General features: G+C 53.4%; 1 protein-coding gene across 2 annotated transcripts; it reads right to left on the bottom strand.

Annotated features, from left to right (window-relative positions):
- Positions 1–2,929: 2,929 nt before the first annotated feature.
- TSPO (translocator protein) lies at positions 2,930–11,024 on the bottom strand. Of its 2 annotated transcripts, none has more exons than XM_053582987.1 (4): positions 10,916–11,024; positions 5,701–5,908; positions 3,862–4,000; positions 2,930–3,251 (listed from the first exon to the last, which is right to left on the bottom strand). In XM_053582987.1, exons 2-4 carry the CDS (start codon positions 5,880–5,882, stop codon positions 3,063–3,065), a joined length of 510 nt encoding a protein of 169 aa, XP_053438962.1. In that variant the 5' UTR covers positions 5,883–5,908; positions 10,916–11,024; the 3' UTR covers positions 2,930–3,062. The 2 variants fall into 2 exon arrangements, with proteins under 2 accessions (XP_053438962.1, XP_053438961.1); XM_053582986.1 differs by lacking the exon at positions 10,916–11,024 and adding an exon at positions 10,237–10,477.
- Between the last annotated feature and the right edge of the window lie 5,499 nt (positions 11,025–16,523).

Raw genomic sequence — 16,523 nt, forward strand, 5'->3', positions numbered from 1 at the left:
CTGATGGTCCAGAGCCTGGCCAGGCTGCTGCTCTTGCCTGTTCCCCAGGCTTTTAAAATCTGGCTGCCCAGAAGTGGGCAGGGACAGTCCCTGGAGTTGAGACCACATGGTTCTAGCTCTCCCTAATGATAGATGGGCTTCTTTACATTCCTAGATGTCCTACCACCTCTGACTGACCAGTGCAAAGGGACAATCCCCAAGAAAGGCCATAAGCTCAAGGCTCCACACACTGAGGTGGTTGCCATGGAGATGGTGCTTATCCTACTAAATATTAATCTCTGGAACTCACTGACACCCTCATCACTTTCTAAGAATGCATCAAAAGGGCTGAGTATGATAGCTCACTCCTGTTATCCTAACATTCAGGGAGGCCAAGGCAAGAGGATCATTTGAGCTTAAGAGTTCAAGACCATGATCTCTGTCTCTACTAAAAATAGAAAAATTAGCTGGTTGTGGGTGCCCATGGTCCCAACTACTTAGAAGGCTGAGCCAGGAGGATTCCTTGAGCCCAGGAGTTTGAGGTTGCTGTGAGCTATCATCCCATAGCACTCTAGCCTGGGCAACAGAGTGAGAAACTGTCTCAAAAAAAACATGATTTGTCAGTGTGAGACATTTAGAGTTGACCGAAGAGAGTCCCAAGTATTAACAGTGATTGTACAGAGCCATATGGAAGATATCAAAGGGTAAAAGATTGAGACTCTGACAGTGGCACTTAGAAAATGTCCTGGTAACCTTCTATGGCTACATAACACACCCACATGCCAGACACATCTGATGGTGGCTCTTCCATCAGGAAGCACCAACCTACCTAGCTGGAAACTCAGTGCATGGGTGGTGGGTTTCTCCCCACCTCACCCACAGCAGCTGACCACAAAACCGAAGTGTTTGACAAACTCCCTCTAAGAGTCACCGTTGGACCGGCTAGCGGAGCCATCCTGGACGTGCACCCTCTGCAACCAGTCAGCTAGAGACCAAGGTGACTCTAGCTCAGTAACTAGAGCAGTAACTCCCAGGGGTCCTCAAACTGTGGGCCACATGAGGTGATGTGATTGTATTTGTTCCCATTTTGTTTTTTTACTTCAAAATAAGATATGTGCAGTGTGCATAGGAATTTGTTCATAGTTTTTTTTTTTTTTTTTTAATATAGTCCGGCCCTCCAACAGTCTGAGGGACAGTGAACTGGCCCCCTGTTTAAAAAGTTTGAGGACCCCTGTACTTAACCAGGCTGTGGGTATGGAAACTGTAAGGAACCTTCAGTGGTGACCGCTAGAAAAGGAGAGAATAATGTCTGTTAAGAACAGAGAAAGCAGTGTAAGCCTGTTAATAGAACGTTGGCAAACCAAACGGCTAAATGCATTCTCTGGTCCACTTAATCCAGAGCGTTTTTGTGGCAGTGCATGTTTTGTGGCCAGTGGGGAATGCGTGGAATATTTAACTAGAGAGGAACAAACCCACCAGTGTGTGGAATGGGCAAACACCTGGAATATTCCTGAAAAGACCCAAGAGTCTCTGGTGCATTTTCCCTAAATCCTAAGTGTCTGGTGCAAATCCACTGTCCCTTGGCAATCTGAGGGGTACCTCTGCGCTCTGTGGGGACTGTCACACAAGACGTGCTGGAGCAAGACCTCTGCCATCGGACAAAGCTCTGGAGGGATTAAACTCTGAGTTCTTGGAGAACTTCAGAAATAACAATACAGAGTCCCCCATCTGCCACCTCTGCACCTGTGAGCATCAGGAAAACCCTGCAGGCTGCCTGAGGTACAGCTGAGTTGTGGTGGAGAAGCTGCTGGATTCCTACAGAGCAGCATCTGTCAGGTGTCCGACTCCACCCCCATTGAGTGAGGGGGGCTGGGGGTCAGGGTACAGCTCTATGTAGTCCTATCCTCACTCATCTCCCAGAGCTGCTGGTAACAGTCACTTCTGAAGGTACAGGTGGAAACATGATTAAGAGACCTCTGTGGACGTTCTGCCAGCTGAGATTTAACTCACATTAACCACCAAAAACAAAACACAGACGCCCCAGCCAGGCCTGGTCAAGGAGGGGGGTGGCCCAGATGGGTTGCCAAGTGCTACATGGAACCGATGACTAGAAACAGGATAGGGAGTGTCCTTGCCCGGGCAGTAGCCTGCCTGTGCATGAGCTCTTTACCCCGGCTCATTTACCCCAAACAGCTGCCCGCAGAGGTCATGGGTCACCCATCCAATTTGAATTCAGGATGGAGGGATGTCAGGGTAGGGTGACACCTCCAAACCTGAACAAGTTTAGACCAGCAAGGAGGCCCCATCTGCTGGGATACAGACCTCCGACACCTACACACTGCTGACTGTGGGGCCACCGTGGTGGAATGTAGCCTGCATGAGTTTGGGCACCCAGGAGAAGGATCGGTCAGCATCCCCAGCTTTGTCCTGGGCAAGCCCAGTTGAAGACCCTGCATGGGGTCTGGACAGATCCAGGTGCTGGACTCTGGTTGTGGGCCCAGCCACTCAAAGCCTAACTGAGTGTTCTGGAAGCCGTAGGAAGTAGGACCCCCTCCTTGGGTGGAAACCCTCGGCCCCAGCCGTAACTGTGCCAGCTGGCCAGCAGCACAAGTTGGCCTGGGCTCTGAGGTCCAGCTGGGGCTGCTTCCTGCTCTGCCAGTCTGCTGCTCCCAACTAGGCACCCCACCTCACCTCTTGCAGGCTCTTAGGTGGGTCCCAGGAAAGTGTGGGGAAGCCCTAGCTGGGCCGAGCCTCATCTGATGACCCAATAGCAGGATGAGCCTGAGCCCCTTTCCCTCCCACAGCCAGGGTCCTGCCCAAGTAAAAAGGCCACTGAACAAGAGGCTAAAAATTTCATTTGACTTATAAAATTGCATGTTCTCAGAGTGCTCTGAGCAGTGCAGAAGTGCAGGACGCCATTCTCCAGCAGGGAGAAGAGGTTGAACCGAACCATCTCTGAAGCTGTGCTACCCCTGGGCTGAGACCCAGACAGAGCAGCAGGTACAGTGAGTGTAAAAGCATGACAGCCACCACCACCAATGGCACCTGCTCATGGCAGTCACAGTCCTCAGCAGGCCAGGCACTCATTCCGGGATCCGGCGGCCCCCACGCCAGCTGCGGTTGTCCCGCCATACACAATAGTTGAGCGCAGTTGCAAAGGCCAGCCAGGCCAGGTAGGGGTAGAGCAGGCGGGCAGCTGGTGGGCTCACCTGGTACCAGGCCACAGTGGTGGCTGCCGCTGCCCCACTGGTCAGCAGAAGGTCCACCAGGGCCTGCGGAGACATGGGGGAGGGATACAGGGCTTGAGGCTCTGTGTCCCAAGCCCACCAGCCAGCCACATGCAGGAGTCAGGAGCCTCATGGAACCATCTTTCCACCCTTAGCACCCAGCGAGCTCCCCCCCCAACCTCAGCATCCTCACCTGTAGAATAGCAAATATTCCACCTGCTGGACCATGCCATGCCTGAGGTGGACACAGCATGTCCAGAAGGGAGGCGGTGCCTGGAGGCCTCACAAGTCCCTTCTCCCTGAACCCAAACTGACCCTCACTGTAAACCGCCAAGTGCTAACCCCAGAGGTGCCAGCAGGTGGGCCACACCCCTGTGGTGTGGAGTCCACTCCAAGGACTCAGCAAGACTCTTTTTAAAATAGGAGCTGACATTTAAGTGGTGGAGGGACCAGTGTCTAACACGCTGCCTCCGCACGTCACTAGCTAAAAGCTTCTAGAGCTCCTGTTCTCAACCTGTGGGTCGCAACCCACAGGAACTGTATTAAAGGGCCGCAGCATCTGACTGGGAGCCACCCCACACCCCCTCTTTAGATGCTGACCCTGTCTTGGACATGATGTCACAGGAACCAGAGAGAGAGGCCAACGCACACTTACCCAACTCATCTGCCGGGCGCCAAAGAAGATAGGGGGCCATGCCCAGTTCAAGGCCAGCTGGCCGGTGTAGAGGCCCAGGGGAACCACTGCTTCCTCTGAGAAGCCCCCCAGCTCTTTCCAGACCATGTAGGAGCCATACCTGAGACAGATGGAGCAGGTCAGGACACCACTGGGAAACAAGCCAGGAGCCTCATCCACCTCCGGACAACACAGAGAGGATGGCTCGGGCACACCCTGCCACTGACTGCTGAGTGACCTCAGGGAAGTTGCTTGACCTCTCTAGACCTCCATTTCTCATAGGATTGCTGTGGGGATTTGCATCACCATGTTGGCAGCACTCCGTGCAGTACCCAGCACATGGGGCACTCAGTAAATATTTGCCATTCTCATCAGTACTATGAAGTAGGAAGCATATGAGGTGTGTGGGTAAGGAGGAGGCTTTTTTTTTCTTTTTGTCTATGTCTCCTTCTGAGGGAGTCAGAGGCTCTTAACCCATCCAAGGGCCCCACACAGAAAATGGGACATTGGGGCTGTAGGAGTTTACCAGGGGGTAGAATAGGATCTGCAAAGGCTTAGAGGTGGGATAAGACTGTGTGACCACTGAGGGGGGGAGTGTGGGGACGCAGATGGTGGATGGGTCATGGGACCTGTCACCTCAGGGCAGCAACAACACCCCCAATAATGACAGCTGACACCCTCCAGCACTTACAGAGGATGGCATTGTTCTAGCACCTTCCAAGCTTCACCTCCTCATCTCCTTTCATCCTCATGGTAGTGCTATGAGGTGGGCAGTGTTATCACCCCTGCTTTACAGTAAGGAAACTGAGGCACAGAGCAGTGACGTGACTGAGATCTGTAGGCAGCCACTCGTCAGATAAAGTCAGGATGTGAACCCAAGTGGTCTGGGTCCAGAGCCCAGGTCCTTACCCTCCACCAGAGAGGTCTGACCTCATCCAGGGCCACAGGGAGCCTCCAAAGGTCCCACAAAAGAGAGGCTGGGGCCAAGTTAATGCTTGTCAAACCTGGATGGTGGAGATAGGCCAAAGTCATGAGGAGCCCAGAGGCTGCAGCTGGCTTGAGGCAGAAACAGTGGTTCCAGGGCTGGTATGATACAGGAGAAAGCAGGCACCTGCAGGAACCCTGGCTGGGCAGCAGTGTGGGGGAGGGGTGTCCAGGTGACACCTAGTTCCAGGGTTGTATTCCCATCAGAACCCCTGGCAGTGGCCTAGCCTCTGCTATCTGCTCCCTGTGGCACCTGGTGCCTGTTGCCCTACACTGGGCTGGCACAAAAACAGGATGTAGAGAACACCACAGGAGAATGACAACATAGCCACCAGGGGCAATTCCTTGGGTCTAGAGGCAGGGGACCTTGAGGTCAGTCTGGGGCCTAAGATGCTCCTAAGTTTCTAGCCCTGTGTCCTTGGTAGGTCCCACATCAAATGGGGGTTATGAGAATTAAGTGAGATAAAGCTTGGCCCTGAGCAGGGGCTCAGCAAGGAGGAGCCACTGTCACTGCTACTGTTGCCTGTATTCATCTTGGCAGGGGCCCAGGCCACTGCCCACACTGACCTTTATACACAGAGAGGCCTCCGCCCACAGCAGGAACACACCAGGATGCCAGTGTGGGCTAAGCATCAGGCCTGCCCTCCTGGGAAGCCCAGGAGGGAAGAGTTCAGTTGTGCAACTGAGAGGTCCTCACTTTCCACCCTGACTTCCCAGACTAGGCTGGAGAGACGTGCCCGCTGCCCACAGCCCACCTGGAGCACTGACACCCAGGAGAACCTCCACCCCATGCCTGGGCCTCCCCTGGGAAGGGGGCAAGCACCCATGCCCACCTACCCCATGGCTGAGTAGAGCGTGCCCCAGATGGGGCCCAGTGCCCAGCGGGGCGGGTGCCAGGCAGGCTTCTGCAGGCTGGCATACCAGCGGAGATTCTCGCCACGGACAAAATGGGAGCCCAGGAAGCAGCCCAGGCTGGGCGCCAGTGTGAAGCCCACAGCGGGCACCCAGGTTGGGGCCATAGTTGCTGCTGCTGTTCTGGAAAGCTCTGAAAGAAGACAGGGCTGAGAGTTAGAGTATGTTTATCCTGAAGCCCTGTGAACTCAGGCTCTTTTTTTTTTTTTTTGGAGACAGAGCCTCACTATGTTGCCCTCGGTAGAGTGCCGTGGCATCACAGCTCACAGCAATCTCCAACTCCTGGGCTTAAACAATTCTCTTGCCTCAGCCTCCCGCGTAGCTGGGACTACAGGCACCACCACATCGCCCGGCTATTTTTTAAAGATGAGGTCTTGCTCTGGCTCAGGCTGATCTCGAACCTGTGAGCTCAGGCAATCTACCCACCTCAACCTCCCAAGTGCTGGGATTACAGGCGTAAGCCACCACACCTGGCCCTTTTAAAAGACTTGCTAATGATGTAAAAATTATTCTCAATATAACATTAAGTGAAGATACAGAAAGAACGCTAAAAAAAAAAAACAACATTAAGTGAAGAAAGCAAACTGTAGCATCAACTTCAGAATGACCTCAATTTTAGCAAAAATAGATAACATGAACACACATTTTTAAAACTGTTACCAGTGCACAATGTTTGCAGTGGCCATAATCGTAGGGCCTGCAAACCGGGCCAATCAGAGCTCTAACCCGAATGATGCCCTTTAACCCGTGCCCTGCAAGGGAGCTGTACTGCTTTATGCTCATCTGCCAACAAAGGCCCAAGGGCAGAGCCACGCAGGGATTTGCCAAGGCCTTTCAGCGAGCAGGCGGCTCAGGATCCCACAGCACCCTGGGCAGCAGGATTTACACAATACGTTCGTTATGTCAATTTGCACAATTCAGCAGCATTTAGTATATTTCCACTGCTGTGCAACCTCCATCTGTATCAAGTTTCAGAACATTTTCATCATCCCCAAAGAAACCCAGAACGCATCAGCAGTCACCCCCACTGTCCCTTCACAATCTGCTTTGTATCCTGCAGACTTTTGTACATTTCCTATCATGCAGCAGGTGGCCTTTCTCCGCCTTCCTTCACTGAGCCCCATGTGTTAGAAGCCCCCACCTCGTAGCAAGGGACTGTGGGCAGAGGGCTCATGTCATCAAGGCCCACCACCCAGCACCAGGCACACACTCGGCAGCTAGGAAAACTCCCAACAGGACTCGTCCAGTGTTCCAACTGATGGATCCTTAAGGACCACCCTCCAGGTCCCCTACCGTACAGAACAAACCAAGGCCACAGCAAAAGAGCAGGGTCTGGACCAGGTCTGAGTCCCGTGCTCCCGCCCCTACCCCAGGCTGCCCCCTTCTCAGGCCTGGCTGTGTTTAAGATTCACTGGGCCAAGGGGATCAGAATGTCTGCCCTGCTGTGGGTCAGAAAACAGTGTGCTCAAACATCTCACATGGAGAGAGTCTGGCAAGGAGCCTCCTGGGGCCTTTTAGGTACTGTCCAACTCTTGAATCATCTGGCTGGGGCACAGGTAGGCGGGGGTGGTGCCCACCAAGGTGAATCACACAGGGCCAGGCTGCTTTGGGATGGTGCCCAGGGATCACCATGATAGGGCTCGGGGCTCAGGCAGAAGGACAAAGCCCCCGTCTACACCTTCTTTCTATCTCCTTGAAGATGAATAAGAATCTAGGCCTTGGCTCTGCTGCCAAGTTGCTGGGTGATCCCAGACCAAGGTCTTCTCCAGGCCTTAGCTCCCTCCTAAGTCAGGGGAGCATCACCTACCCTGCCCGCTTCAAACAGCTCTGGGAAGCTCAAGGGAGGAAGGGCAAGAAAGCAACATTTCTAAAAAAAAAAAAAAAAGAAAAGAAAAACAAAAGAACAAAGCAACATTTCCCTGGAAAACTACAGATGAGTGTCTGTAGTTTGGGCAAAAACTTCAGCGATGTGGCCTGTCTGCTTCCCGCATGAAAGGAGTGTCACAAGCGGCGCGGCACAGAAGTCCCACCCATGACACACAGGGCCACTCACAGGGGAGAGCCCCCCAAGACAGAGGCCAGGGAGCGGGCAGAGTGGAGGGTTCAGGATGTGGAGACAGGGAGGTTCCAGGCCTTTCTGGCTCTGGCTACCACCAGCCTCTGGGAAAGGAATGGAGAAAGGCTGGTCAAAGGAATGGAGAAAAGCTGGTCATCACTCCCACACTTGCCTCAGGGGAGGCACCCTCTGCTTCTCTTCCCTGCTCAGCCTCTGTGGAGGACTCATTCCTGTTTCTACTTTCCAGATGAGGAAACTGAGGTGTGATAAGTCACACAACTTTCTAAGTCTCTGTAACTCCAAAGCCCACCCCGGTCCTCCCCTACAGCAGGGAGTTTGCTGGCCTACCTCTGGGGCACAGGGCCACTTACAGCTAGCTGGCTGTGTCACCACCCCCTCAGCCTCTTCCCTCATCCCTAATAGGGTCACAGGCTACTCCACTCACCCAGTGCCAGAGGTTCTCTTAGGGCCAACTACATCACTCTGTCCACCAGCAGTGCCAATGACCCATCCCAAAGAGTGTCGGGCCCAACTCAATCCACAGGCAACTGGTTAGAGGATTTTTTAAACCCTTCTCAACTGAGGGTGGGACCCAGAATCTCCAGTTCTCCCGAGGCTTTGCCCCTGGCCAGGAGACCCCACACCCGTCGCTGCCGGAAGTCCTATATCCTCAGCTTCTGTGCCCCATCTGTGAAAGTGGTCTGGGCCAGTAGATCTTGGGGTATCTTCCTGTTCTCTGACCTCCCTGTAAGTGACCCAAAAACAAAACAAAGAGTTGTGCCCTTCCTCTGTTGCCCACCCTCCCTGCTGCAACCAGCATCTACTTAGCCTGTCTCTCTCTCAAAGATGTCACTGTCCCAGAGACTTGTTTTAGGGCTTTTTAAAAAAATGACTCATAGGAGCTCCAGTGGTGCAATCGGTTAGCGTGCCATACTTATAAAAATTACTCACACCTAATCATCCTCATTATAACCTTTGTGAACCTTTTTTTGTTGTTGTTGAGACACAGTCTCCCTCTGTCACCCCAAGCTAGAGTGCTGTGGCATCACAGATCTCAGCAACCTCAACCTCAAACTCAAGAAATCTCTTAAGGGTCTCAGCCTCCCGAATAGCTGGGACTACAGGCATCCACAACATCCAGCTAGTTTTTCTTTTCTATCTATTTTTATTTTTATTTATTTATTTATTATTTTTTTTTTTTTGGCCGGGGCTGGATTTGAACCCACCACCTCTGGTATATGGGACTGGCACCCTACTCCTTTGAGCCACAGGCGCCGCCCTTCTATCTATTTTTAGTAGAGACAGAGTCTCACTCTTGGTCAGGCTAATCTCAAACTCCTGAGTTCAAGCAATCCACCTGCCTTGGCCTCCCAGAGTGCTGGGATTCTGAGGGCCCAGTGAGCCCACCACACCCAGCCATGAACCTTTTTCATTATGAAAGTAACCGGTGTAATAGACAACAGGTAATAGAGAAGTATGCAGGGGGCGTGGGTGCAACATTAAGGGGGAATTTGCTTTATGGAGAGAGACTATTCTTTTAGAGAACACACTTAGGTACTGTCAGCACAATAAAAAAAAATTGTTTTTAAAGCAAAAGAAAACACAAATGAAAGAGATTCAAAAATAAAATAATAAAGACACCATATAAAGTGTATATAGAAGTAGCTCCCCTCCCATCAGTCCAAGCCCCCACTCCAGTCCTGGGAGACCCACTATCAACAGTCTGTTGTACATCCAGCCAGACATTGAACCCTCATGGCCAGGCACAAATGTGTACATATCATATTCCACATTGGGGGGGGGGGGACGGGGCTGGTGCACAGTGGAGCAAAACAGGCCTTGTGCTCAGAAGGTTCAGGTTCAAGCCCTGACTCCACCACAGCCCAGCTCTGGGCAAAGGGCTCCTCTGGTAAGCATCAGTCCCCGCTAGTCTAAGTGCTCCCTTAGGGGCCCAGGATTGGATCCTCCCTGGGAGCAGCCATGTGGCCACTCAAACATTCTCCACTAAGAAGCTTGCTGGCCTCCCCTTTCAGGGCCAGTGGAAACCTGCCTCCCTCCCCTGCTGTGAGTGGGGAGGCAACTCCACAGAGACACCCGCCCTGCCCCACCCCCAGCAGCAGGCCTTTGGAGGCGGGCCCCCTGTGTGCTAGGCGCCCAGGGCGGCTGCTTTCTGTACACAACCTCCTCTGACACCTCCTCCCTGCCCGGGACTATCTCGGAACTTGGAACAGCCTGGATCCCTATCCCCCAGGGGTAGGCGCAAGTCCTGCCCCTCCTGCTGTCTCTTCAAGGCACAGAGCTCATACCAGTTAATACCTGGCCCTGCAGGCCGCGGGGGCTGGGCATCGCGAAGCTGACCGTGCACTCACGGTGTGTCACAGTGGAAGCCCCACGTCCCTTCTCACCTGGGTTCTGATTCTTGATTGCAAGAGGGCGCGGGGATAGCGGGGAGGGCGGTTCAGACCGGACCCCAGGGGACTCCGCTGACATTAAATCCTGTCCAGGCCACAGCGCGCCTGAGCACTGGGCTGGGGATCCAAGGACCGGGTTCAAGGGCCAGTAGGACTTCTAACTGGCTTTGGGCAAAAACTTTCGCGATCTGGCCTGTCTGCTTCCCGCATGAAAGGAGTGTCACAAGCGGCGCGGGAGCCCACGGTCCCCCAGACATCTTGTGATCCTCAAGGGGGCCCCTGATAGGGTGGCTCATCCGCGGAATGGGCGGGAGATCTGGGTGTCCCCCCCCATCCCCCGTGGCCGCGCTTCCTGCGGAACCAGAGCCTGGGTGGAGGGGGCAGGAGGGCGGGGCAGGATTGCCCAAGATCTCCCCCGCCCGAACCAGCCGGATCCTTTCGGCGCAGGAACCCCGGCTGCGGAGGCCCGGCCTGAGCTGCCCACCTCCGGCTCTCCGCCCGCTGACCGAGGGGCCGAGCCCCAAGTGCTGCCCCGCGGCCTCCCACTGGGGTCCCGGGACCGCGGCTTCCGCTTCGGTTTCCCCTGTGGCCCTGCGCCGGCAGGCGGGCGCTGTCCAGGTCGCATCCACGTGGGCCACCACCCCCACCCCCTCCGCGTCCCGTCCCCACTCACCAGCGGTGAGGACACGCTCAGGAAAGGATAGTGAGCAGCGGGAGGTGGTGGCCAGGCTCTCCGGACCCGCTCCGCCCGCCAGGCCCGCCCTCGCCCATCCGGCCCCGCCCGCCAGGTCCCGCCCCGCCCCGCCCCGGGTGACCGAGATCCCGTTCTGGGACCCGGAGCGCGCTCCTCTGAGTCGCCCAGCTAGCGAAGCCCGCTTCTGCCTTCCCCGGACTGCGAGGAGGTCTCTCGGCTACTCCTCCCTCCAGTGACTGGTGACAGCCGCCTTCCCGGCCAGGCCCCGGGAGTGATAATCCACAGCCAGAGCTCGTTCCTTCCGGAGCCTCACTTTTCTCATCTGTAAAGTGGGGCAACAGCACGGACCGTCTTGGCCTAGAACAACCTCCTGCACAGTAGCTCTGGGCCCGTTTCTGGAGGGGCACCCCAGTTCCTTTAGCTTTTGTCCCAAGGCTGGCTCGGCCACTTTATGGCTGGTTCTCTCAGCCTCCATCTCATTTGTAAAATGCAGAGTCTGGACAAGCGGATGAGGATGCCACGTGGTAACGCGGCCGGGCACCTCGAAGATGTTTGGCGCTCAGTAAATGGAGGGTTCAGTAAGGGGTGGCTGCCGTTGTCACAGCCCAGAAGGGACCTCCCGTTTGCCTGAGTCACTTCTCTTTGGCGTGTCCATGCTCAGGTCTTCAGCGACTCCCTCCCCATCCGCAGGTGGGAGGGCGGTGCTTTACTGCTGCAACCCAGACCCTTCCCAGCCCGCTCAGCTGTCGCAGCCTGGCAGTGCCCCTCAGCCACACACCCCAGCTGGTCCTCCAGCGGCCCGGGAGAACTGCAGCTGCTTCTTCCCAGGCCCGAGGCCTCTTTGGGGACCAGGTAAGGCTGCATGTGACTTACCTAGGGCCTGTCATTTTTGCCTTTGTAGGACCCTTCCTCCATTAAAAAGCAAGCAAACATACACATGCTATTTTTTACTATGTTGGTCTAAAGATAGGCATAAGCCAGGCTAGATTCTATTCATCTTTTTCTTCTGATTTAAAAGAAAGTGTAGGGTGGCGCCTGTGGCTCAGTGAGTAGGGCACCGGCCCCATATACCGAGGGTGGCGGGTTCAAACCCAGCCCAGCTGAATTGCAATAAAAAATAGCCTGGCGTTGTGGCAGGCACCTGTAGTCCCAGCTACTCCGAGGCTGAGGCAAGAGAATCACCTAAACCCAGGAACTGGAGGTTGCTGTGAGCTGTGTGATGTCACAGCACTCTACTAAGCAATAAAGTGAGACTCTATCTCTACAAATAATAATAATAATAGAAAGTGTAATATTTTGTGTGCCTGCTGCTCCTGCTGGCCATGTCTCCCTGGGCTGCCAGCCCTGACTGCCTTCCAGTAAGGAGCTGCCTGAGGTTTGGCAGAGTAGCCAATTCACCTGCCCCAGAAGACACATGGGCAGGAAGCAGTGTGGCTTCCCTTCCGCCTTACTGCTACTGCCCCCAGGGCTCTAGGCCCATGGGGACACCCTGGGAGGCAGAGGTTTCTGTCCCCAAATACTTACAGCATACCAGGGCCAAAGGGAGGGATGAGGACAAGCACACAGGATGCCTGCCCTCATGAAGTTCATACCCATTTCACAGATGACAACACTGCAGGTCAAAGGGGCGGGTTGCTGCCAGAGCGATTCTGCAGGTCTGGATGCAGATGGAGGAAGCCCTGGCAGCTTCCCTATTACTTCTGCCTCCTTCCTGTCCATTCCCAAAGACCCCGCTGGAATTTGGGCACAGCCTTTGCTCTCCCCTGCAGGCCTCTAGTTCCCACCTTGTCTCTTCCTGCTGTTCCGTGGAATGTGACCTTGCCCTTCCTCTGCGCAGGCCCCTGTAGTTCCCACTGCCTTAGAATTTAGTCCTTTACCCTGGCACGTGAGGCCCTACCAAGCTGGAGTCAAGCTGATTACCCAACCTTTTCCCACCTCTGTGCCTTTGCATACTCTGTTCCCCCTGCCTAGAGCACTCTTTGCCCCACCAAGCCATTTCCACACATCTAAGTCTAACCACTTCTCCAGGAAGCTCTTCCAGAACCCCAATTCTGTATCATCTCCACAGCATGAAGCATGGGAGCCCCTGGGGCAGGTGGCATGTGCCACCTGGAGAGCTCAAAGGGGCACCTCAAAGAAGATGCAGCACAATCAGCCCAGCCCCAGTGTCAGTCCATCAGGGGAAGAAAATGGAGCAGACCCTCCCACACCCCAGAGGACTGAGCTTACTTGTGCTCAGAAGAGTGAAGAGACAGCCCCAGGGCCACACGGCTCCTCAGAGATGTCAGCAGGTTCACACCACAGTCCTAGTGTGACTCAAGTGCAGTATTACTTATTTGTTATGTGTGTGTTTACTTTATTACATGAATAATCCATGGTTATTATAAAGGAATGGAAAATAAAGACAAGAAAAAGGAAAAAAATAAAGTCACCCACTCTCCCATCTTCTAGAACAAAGCACTGCCAGCACCTTCTTCTGGGCGCTGCACACATTCCTTTGCCAGAACACCTTAATGCTATAAATGCTTTTATTTTATCTATCTATTTTTTTGAGACAGAGTCTCAAGCTGTGGCCCTGGGTAGAGTGCTGTGGCGTCACAGCTCACAGCAACCTCAAACTCTTGGACTTAAGTGATTCTCTTGCCTCAGCCTCGCAAGTAGCTGGGACTACAGGCACCCACCACAACACCCGGCTATTTTGGGGTCGTAGTTGTCATTGTTGTCTGGCAGGACCGGCCTGGGCTGGATTTGAACCCACCAGCTCTGGTGTATGTGGCTAACGCCGAGCCATATAAATGCTTTTATTGTTTTCTTCCCTTGACAATAAATCCGACACCTCTTTTTACAATAACACACGTCTACAATGTGCTGTCGTGAAATGTTCCAAACAGAAATGTATATGTGTACACTTTAAAATAATAAAAAGAATGTTAGGGTGCCCACTCCCAGCTTAATGAACATTGCCAATGTGCTAGGACACCCCCCCGCCCAGTGCCCTGACTGGTGATTCCTGCCCCCAACCCAAAGGTGACCTCTACCTTGATTTTCTGGTTGTACTCCCCCTTGCTGTCCTGTAGAGCTTTGTGAATCCTCACTGGGTCAGTTTCCCTGAGCACTGTGTTGATGAGTTCTTTTTTTTTTTTTTTTTTTTTTTTTTGTAGAGACAGAGTCTCACTTTATGGCCCTCGGTAGAGTGCCATGGCCTCACACAGCTCACAGCAACCCCCAACTCCTGGGCTTAAGCGATTCTCTTGCCTCAGCCTCCCGAGCAGCTGGGACTACAGGCGCCCACCACAACGCCCGGCTATTTTTTGGTTGCAGTTTGGCCGGGGCTGGGTTTGAACCCGCCACCCTCGGTATATGGGGCCGGCGCCCTACTGACTGAGCCACAGGCGCCGCCCTGTGTTGATGAGTTCTGACCAGCTGAGGCAGCACACACCTGGCTGGGGACAAACAGGGAGCATGGCCAGACCAGAAGAAGATGCCTGGGAAGGTAACACTCAGCTGAGTCTCTGGGGCACAGGCTGGCCTAGGCCTCTAAGAGCACTGACAAGAGTCCCCTCTGGGAAGTCAAAGGGCAAGGCTGTGGGTGGGGCTGCCCCATCGGGACATCTGACAGGGCTGTGGCATAGACATGCAGCAAGAAACAGTCAAGGACAGAGAGGCTGCTCTGTCTCCTTGCTTCTGAGCTCACTGTGCCCTTTGTTCAGATCTCAGGAGTGAAATTGGATGCTTCTGTCAGGGGGACCAAGTGTCCTCAGCTGGCCCAGCCAGTAAGACATGGAGTGGGGAGAAGAGGGGTTCATCAACCTGGTCCTGTGATTAGGACCAGCCAAGGGCTCGCCAGACATTCAGTTCTTATCTGCGTAATGACAGCTCCCAATACATCTGGAGTCACGCTGCTCCCAGCTCGTTAGCTGCACACTCCTGACACACACATCATCCTGGGACTTCCTCCACCCCCACCCCTTGCCCCTCTCCCGGATGGTCCTTATTACCTGGATTGCTCATCTTCCTCCTTCCTTTTTTTTTTATTTTTGTGGTTTTTGGCCGGGGCTGGGTTTGAACCCGCCACCTCCCGCATATGGGACCGGCGCCCTACTCCTTGAGACACAGGCACCGCCCATCTTCCTCCTTCTTGGTTCCCCTTGTTTGTGTTGTGCATATCCAGTTCTTGAGAAAGAGTTCGAGAAAGGTAACATTTGTGAAATCCTGCAGTCTACCTCATGGCTGATTGGTGGTTGGCTGCATAAGAATTTAAAGTTGGAGATTGTGGTTCATCAGAATCATGAAGATGTGCTGTCGTCCAGCTGCCACCCATGGTGGACAAGCAGACTAGAGACACTGTTTCTGGAGCTTTCGGGTTATTTTATTTTATTTTTTGTAGAGACAGAGTCTCACTGTACTGCCCTCAGGTAGAGTGCCGTGGCGTCACACGGCTCACAGCAACCTCTAACTCTTGGGTTTACACGATTCTCTTGCCTCAGCCTCCCCAGCAGCTGGGACTACAGGCGCCCGCCACAACGCCCGGCTATTTTTTTGTTGCAGTTTGGCCGGGGCTGGGTTTGAACCCACCACCCTCGGCATATGGGGCCGGCGCCCTGCTCACTGAGCCACAGGCACCACCCGTTTTTTGATTTTTTTTTCTTTTGAGACAGTCTCATTCTGTCACCCTGGGTACAGTGCCATGGTGGCAACCTCAAACTCTTGGGCTTGAGCAATCCTCTTCCCTCAGCCTCCCGAGTAGCTGAAACCACAGCGCCTACTGCAATACCCAGCCAGTTTTTCAATTTTTAGTAGAGACGGGGTCTCACTTTTGCTCAGGCTGATCTTGAACTCCTGAGCTCTAGCAATGCTCCCACTTTGGCCTCCCAGAGTGCTAGGATTACAGGAGTGAGCTACCATGCCTGGCCTGTTGCTGGAGCTTTTGAATGTAACCTCCTTGGTTCTCCCTGCAAGTTTGTTAAGATTTTTGGCTCAGCGGGCACCTGTGGTCCCAGCTGCTCGGGAGGCTGAGGCAGGAGAATCGCGGAAGCTTAAGAGCTAGAGGTTGCAGTGAGTCCTGTGACATCATGGCACGAGGGCAGTACAGTGAGACTCTGTCTCTACAAAAAAAAATATATATATATATAAAAATAAAGATTTTTGGCTCAGAGTTTTGAAATTTCACACTGATATTCCTCTATGTGAGTCTGATTTCAACCATTGTGCCAGACTCAAGAGACACTTTCCATCTGGAAACTCATAGTTTTTTTGTTTTTTTTTTCATAAATTGGACTATTTCTTTAATTTCCTTCTTTCCACTTTCTCACTTCTCTTCCCGGAACTATTACTCAGAATATGGGCAATTTCCAGTTCCTGTTTTGTGGAGACAGTGTCTTCTCTTACCTCTTAAGGTTATCAGTGACAATAATTTCCTTCTCTCTTTATATTTTCTGAGTCCTATTCACTGCTTTCCCCACTTCTCTCAAATGCTTGGAAATCTTAGGCAGGATGCTCAGGATTAAAGAAATGAACAAAGTAAGCCCATGGGTGATATTTGTTGGTTTAGTTTAAGGTGAACTTGATGTTGCAAGTTCTGGAAACT

Source organism: Nycticebus coucang, chromosome 3 (assembly GCF_027406575.1).
Source record: "Nycticebus coucang isolate mNycCou1 chromosome 3, mNycCou1.pri, whole genome shotgun sequence".
NCBI lineage: Eukaryota > Metazoa > Chordata > Mammalia > Primates > Lorisidae > Nycticebus > Nycticebus coucang.

Coding starts and splice junctions, on each gene's coding strand:
- TSPO (XM_053582986.1), bottom strand. CDS start 10,321: ATGTCAGCGGAGTCCCCTGGGGTCCGGTCTGAACCGCCCTCCCCGCTA. Junction 5,909..10,236: donor AATCAAGAATCAGAACCCAG/GTGAGAAGGGAC, acceptor GTCTTCTTTCAG/AGCTTTCCAGAACAGCAGCA. Junction 4,001..5,700: donor ACGCTCTACTCAGCCATGGG/GTAGGTGGGCAT, acceptor CATCTGTCTCAG/GTATGGCTCCTACATGGTCT.